This window comes from Hevea brasiliensis, chromosome 5 (assembly GCF_030052815.1).
Source record: "Hevea brasiliensis isolate MT/VB/25A 57/8 chromosome 5, ASM3005281v1, whole genome shotgun sequence".
In the NCBI taxonomy this organism is placed as follows: domain Eukaryota; kingdom Viridiplantae; phylum Streptophyta; class Magnoliopsida; order Malpighiales; family Euphorbiaceae; genus Hevea; species Hevea brasiliensis.
Window position 1 is genome coordinate 6,663,450 of NC_079497.1, and position 6,487 is coordinate 6,669,936.

Consider the following 6,487-nt stretch of genomic DNA (forward strand, 5'->3'; position numbering starts at 1 on the left):
AAAAAGTTATATATATATATATATATATATATATATATATATATATATATATATATATATATATATTATTTGTTTGGAGAAATTTTTGTGTGGATCTAATTCAACTTAAGACACAAATATATAAAATTTATTAAGTAAATTTCATTATATATTTTATAACTTGAGTTTATAATAAATCAAATTTAAGTAAGAAAAATTTTATTTATTTAATTATTTAAAGATATAAGGAGTTAAATAATTAACCTATCAAGAAAATTTTTTTTTTAATTTTTAAAGGTAACTAATGCAGATCATTAGTTTTGTGATGTATGAGATGGGAAAATATTTTCAGTTTAAGGAGGAAGGGATTGAAAAATGCGCTGATCGATAGACTGAAAATATTTTTAAGAAAATAATTTGGATATTTATTTAATTAGGTTGATATGAAAATTATTTTGAAAAAATAATAATAAAAATTTTATATTTAGCACATAAACTAAATAAAATAAAAACCGACGTTCATAAAGAAAAATAGACACGATATATATATATATATATATATATATATATATATATCTTTATTTAATTTCACTCAAAAACTTGAGATTACAATCAGCAAGTTTTCTTATTCAGGAAATTAAAATAGTTAATTCAATCACCACAATCCACAAACTGGTAGTTGACAATAAGGTGGCCTTGAGCAATGCCTTTTCCATCGGTGTCTAACTGCCGGAAAACACCTTCTTCTAAGTCCAACCCTCCATTGCTGCACTGATCAATAATTCTCACCGTTACTTTAGTTCCTGTTCCAGTATTGGTCACCTGAACAAATCATGTCAAACATGAATTAATTTTAGTAAAAAAAATTGGCAGGATTTTAAAAATTAATGAATATTGATGAGTTCCCTTCTACAAATATATATTTCTTACACTTAAACATTTGCCGCAAGCAGCTTGTCCTTGAGGTCCGGCTGGTCCACAGAAGGCCGTCCATCCATACTTCTTGCGCCATTCGAGAGGCTTGCTTGCATCCCATGTTGCGCAGTAAGCACTCACAGCATTCAAGTCCCATCCATTTTGTTCAGGATTGTATACATGATAGGTTGCTCTCACATTGGAAGCACTCTGGGAATTGGCTTTAGCGATGAGAAAGACTAGGAAAGCCATGCACAAGGTTACACTTACCTTCCCCATGGTTATGTGTTTTGGTTTTGTGAAGAACATTGGTGCAAGAATGGTTGAATTTATAGGAAAACTTCAGTTGGAAACTTGGAAAATTATGACATTTCAACATAGACAGAGGACCTTCAAAACAAGGAGTCAATTCACATGGTTTAATCCTGAATCAGCAAAACAAGTAAGGAAAGGGCTTTGTCATCGATTCTGGCGTGATTGATGCAAATTGTAGATCGGTAGAACACGGCATTGCGCTTCTTCGAGCTACTAGAAGACAGATTTGTGTTATCTCCATTTGTAATGATATTACAGATCACCATATTTGACAAATCTAATCCATTATTGAATATTCAAATCCAAAAATTTAGAATTTTGTAACAGAAATTGATGACCCAAATTTTTCAAGCAATGGTTAATTATTTTAATAAATTTCCACAAAAGTTAAAAATAATCAAAATGTGTTCTTACAACACAACAACAAAAAAACGTTTTAATCTTAAACTAATTGAGTACATTAATCCTTTTCGTTATTTAATTCTGCCAAATACTAAGTCCTCATCAATATTCAAAATTTGTAATTCCTTTAATATTACTTCCTTCAAACATCACTACAGATCTCCTATTTTCCTTTCTCTCTCTAATATGAATAAATAATTTTTTTTCCTCCAATTTATCCCTAACACATGCATATGTAATTTGCACTTCATATGTAAACATGTAACCTGAATTATTTTCCCAAGCATAAGTTAAAAAAATAATAATTTTATCTGTTTTTGTTTTTGTGCATTGCTCTTCTTGTACCCCCTGCAGATTAATTACTTAATTAATGTGGCAACCTATTCGAGAAGCAGAGAAATACAATTAATATATCCTTCCCAGTTCGTTATACATCCCTTTCATGTCAAATATGCTGAGGATCGCTGCCATTGACTTGTAGCTAGACTTCACATTTTTTCTAACTTCTCCAGCCCAGAAAGTTATTTTGTATAAAATAGTGTAGCTTCAAAGATTTCAATCAAGCTATTTATTTATTTATTTTTAAATCTGATCATGTAGTAAATTATTTATTCAATGAATTCAATCTGTTTGATTCATTATAATTTATTGGATGATATATATATATATATATATATATATATATATATATATATATATATATATATATATATATTGATTTTTTAGATAAAAATAAAAATAAAAATAAATAAAAGTTTATAGTAATTAAAAACATGGAACTCCAATTGGTATTTTTTTGGCTCAATAAAATAATATAAAATTAATTATTAGAAAAAAAATATTAGTATTATATTTTTTAAAATGTTATGAATTTTTAGAATTTAACTTGTGAAGCTGTACGTGGAGAATTCAATTACGAAAAGGGATTTCTCTTCTTTTTAGGATTTTTGGTCCCGATGATGGAGTTCGTGTTTGTGTTCTTCAGCATCTAGAGCGTAGGCGTTAGGCTTGTCCCATGAAGAAGACGATGCTGTTGTGTTGTTATTGCCACTATATATTGTTTCTCTATCGTGCAAAATTCGGTAACTACACGGAGTGTTTACGAGTAATGAGCGAATATTGTTTCTACAATAAATGTATTAAATATTAAATTATAAAGTAATTATAATTACAATTATTTAGACCATCAATTTATAAAAAAATAGAAATTAAATCTAATTATATGAAATAAAATTTAAAATAATTAATTAAACTTAATATCAATGAATAAAAACATTCTAAAATTAAAGGTTTATATTTATCCAATTCATTCGGGAAATTAATTTTAAATTATTTTAAATTCTCTCTTAAAGTACTCAAATTGTATTTTAATCAATTTAAACTTTATTTTCATCACGATAAGATAAATTAAAATCTATTATGTTTCTTAATTAATTGTTAAATGCACATAAAATTTAAGTCTTTATATCAAAAACCCTAAATTTAAAATCTTGTTTATTTTAATATTAATATTCACATTTTAGTCCTTTAATTAATATCTAAAATTAATATTAAGTGCAGCTCAAGAAATAGCATTCATTAAGAGCACAAGATATTAAATCAAAGAATAAAATATCTAATTTATTAAATAAAATCAAATCAAATCTATAACTCAATAAAAAGTGCTACATTCCTAATCCTATAATAAAAAAACTACTCACACATTATGAATTTTACAATCAAGTTTATAAAATAATAAAAAAAAGAAAAGAAAATAGAATGAAAAAACTCAAATGGAGAATTATAACCTTATGCTTTTGGAACTTGAGCTGAAATTTCCTCTAAAAATCTTGCCAATCCTATCTTTTCATTTGCCTCTCCCAAAGGTAATGCGTCTCTTAAAAATAAAAAAGTTTCTAGTAAAACTGACTCCATTATTCATATGTGATGAAAAACTCTTATTTTAGAGTCCCAAAAACCTTAAAAATCCTTTAGGAAAGAATTAGAATAGAGTGAAGTTGTGTCTGGAATTCTACCTCCAAGTCACTGCGCGATCCATATAATTATTTTAGTTAACACGGGTTTGCTCTGTGTAACTTCCTGTTCCTTAAATTTTCAAAGTTTCTTGAGCACAAAGGATTATGCAAGGCAAAATAAATTACACGAGTCTAATTATATGGATTGTGTAAGTTAAAATTTTTAAGAATTAATTTATATGGGCCATATAATTTGTTACACACCCAAGGTAATTTTTAATGAATTCTAAAGCTATGTTTTAATCCTTTTGACTTTTTTCTAATCCTTTTTATGCCTTTCCAGACTATGAAAGTATATTTAATAAAGTTTAAAAATATGGGATCAAACTCAATTTAAATAAATTTCAAAAAATAATTAAAATTATATAAAAATAAAATAATAAATAATTAAATATCAACAAAATGTAATGAAAATAATTTTTAAATGACTATATGATGTGGCTATATCATTCTCTCAAAGCTTGTGAAATTAGTGGTTTTGCACTCTGATATTGGGTTTGGTGAAATTATTGAAAAATTCTACTTAATCAATAGTTTTATGTTTGGTTTTTGGTCCATAATTTTGTAACTGTTATGAGTTTTATGTGTGAGAATAGCGTTTGGTTTGCGATAATTTGTAAGAAAATGAAAAAAAAAAAATGCAGACCTTGAATATCAGAGTCAATTCACATGGTTTTATCCAGACTCAGCAAACCATGTAGAGAGGAAAGAGCTCTATTGATTAATGCATTAATTGTACATCAGTAGAACACGGCATCTTCGAGCTACTGGAAAAAAGAGATTTGGATTATCTCCTTTTCTAATTAATGATATTACGGGTCACCGTCTTTGACAAATCCAGTCCATTATTCAACATTCAAATCCGTAAATTAGAATTTTATAACAGAAATTAATTACTTATATTTTAATTATATTGATAATTATCATGAGATCTAAAAATAATCAAAATAGGTTGTTACAATAATATGATAATAACTAAATCTCTTAAATTTATAAATTTTTTCGTTTTCACTTGTATTTCTTTTAATTTATTATATTTCTGTGCTCTTCTTAATCAACCCTCTAATTTATTTTTATCTTATCTAAAATTTAGAGAAAGTAAAACATATTACAGTTAAAAATAAAAATGACTTTAATATAACATATAATTTTTCAGTTAAAAATAAAAATAAATAAAAGTTTATAAGAATTAAAAATACAATTATATTTTCATTTAACTCAAACTGAAAAAAGTAATGGACAGAAACATATGAAATTTAATATAATTTTTCAGTCTTTTTTTTTTGTTAAATGTTTATAAGGTTCCCTCTACTTATGCTAAATATGCAATTGAGCCCTTCATATTTTATTTTATTTTGTTCAACTGAGTACATAACTTTTATTTTATGTTCAGTGAACCCTTTGAGCAATAACATAATATAATAATTAATTATTAGACAAGAATTATTTTTGTAATTTTAATAAAATTTTATGAATTTTCAGAATAAAAATGGAGAGAAATTAAAAGAGAAGAATATAGAAAATTTAGAGAGTGAAAAAAATCTATCACAATTAAAGAATTTTATTTTATTTTATTTTTATCAATCAATCTCATACAAGAGAAATTCCAACTTTCCAAGCCAAACCCGCTTTTGCACATTGGTTGAATAAAATTATTTATCACAATTCACAAGTTATTGCAGTAGCCAATTAATAAAGCATTAATTGGCCTTTATTTATTATAATTGACTTAACATACATCCAACCCAATGTTATTAATTAGTGTATTAATGATCCATAATGGGGAATAGAGGGTTGACTTGGGTATCTCCACAATCAACAAATTGGTAGTTCACTGTAAGATGACCTCGTTCATATCCTTTCCCATCTGTGTCCAGTTGACGGAAAACATTCACGTCCAAATCTAGTCCTCCATTACTACACTGATCCACAATCCTCACTGTCGTTTTAGCTCCAGTCCCTGTATTTGTCACCTACATATAGAATTAGATCCATATTAACATTGCGAAATTAAGGTTAATTAAGCTAATTATTCGGATGAGACAAAAGGTGAGAAAACCATTATGATTTTCTTACACTCAAGCACTTTCCACAGGAGGGTTGGCCGTGTGCTCCGACGGGACCGCAGAATGCAGTCCAGCCATACTTGCTCCGCCATGAATATGGCTTGTTAGCATCCCATGTAGAGCAATATGCACTTGCGGCATTCAAGTCCCATCCATGATCCTGTGAATTATACAAATGGTACGTCGCAAGAACGTTGGAAGCACTTCCACCACCAACACCTTCGCCGCTGTCTTTGCAATTGCTTTGGCAGTTATGATCAGGTGAACAATATTCATCAGTGGAGCCACACCACCCCCACTGGCTACAACATAGGTTATTGGGGCAGAGCTTGCCACCTGCTTGCCGACCACATTGCTCAGCAATTGCAACACCTGTTAAACATAATAAAACAACCATACATATATTCATAACTCTTCCCATTTCTTCCCAATTCTTGATTTTCTGGTTTGCAAATGATATGATGATGAGCTAAGCTCACTTGGCTTTATTTATAGCAGAGAGATATGTGGCTAAGGTGTTTATCTTGGGATGTAAAAAGAAATAATATATATAAGAAAGCATGTGGGGAAATGGCCATGAGAAGAAATCAGCTTGGTCAACAAAAGTGGCCATTGTGTGCCACCGCCAAGTTGCAATGTGAATTGAGCGGTGGCATTTAAAAAAAAAATCAATATAAAGTTAATTAAAAGAGGAAAACATCACATAATATAAAGTTAATTATTCAAATATGATATTTGATGCAACAAAATTTCAAATTTTATTTATCCAAAAAAAAATATACATTTACTCTTAAA

At 28.1% G+C, this 6,487-nt stretch overlaps 2 protein-coding genes across 2 annotated transcripts; both read right to left on the bottom strand.

Annotated features, from left to right (window-relative positions):
- Positions 1 to 546: 546 nt before the first annotated feature.
- LOC110647329 (pathogenesis-related protein PR-4) lies at positions 547 to 1,210 on the bottom strand. The gene is made up of 2 exons (XM_021801099.2): positions 910 to 1,210; positions 547 to 801 (listed from the first exon to the last, which is right to left on the bottom strand). Exons 1-2 carry the CDS (start codon positions 1,201 to 1,203, stop codon positions 631 to 633), a joined length of 465 nt encoding a protein of 154 aa, XP_021656791.1. The 5' UTR covers positions 1,204 to 1,210; the 3' UTR covers positions 547 to 630.
- A 3,959-nt stretch (positions 1,211 to 5,169) lies between these two features.
- On the bottom strand, positions 5,170 to 6,151 carry LOC110647330 (pro-hevein-like). Its single transcript, XM_021801102.2, has 2 exons — positions 5,703 to 6,151; positions 5,170 to 5,599 (listed from the first exon to the last, which is right to left on the bottom strand). The coding sequence occupies exons 1-2, from the start codon at positions 6,111 to 6,113 to the stop codon at positions 5,393 to 5,395; spliced, it is 618 nt and encodes a 205-aa protein (XP_021656794.2). The 5' UTR covers positions 6,114 to 6,151; the 3' UTR covers positions 5,170 to 5,392.
- Positions 6,152 to 6,487: the final 336 nt, after the last annotated feature.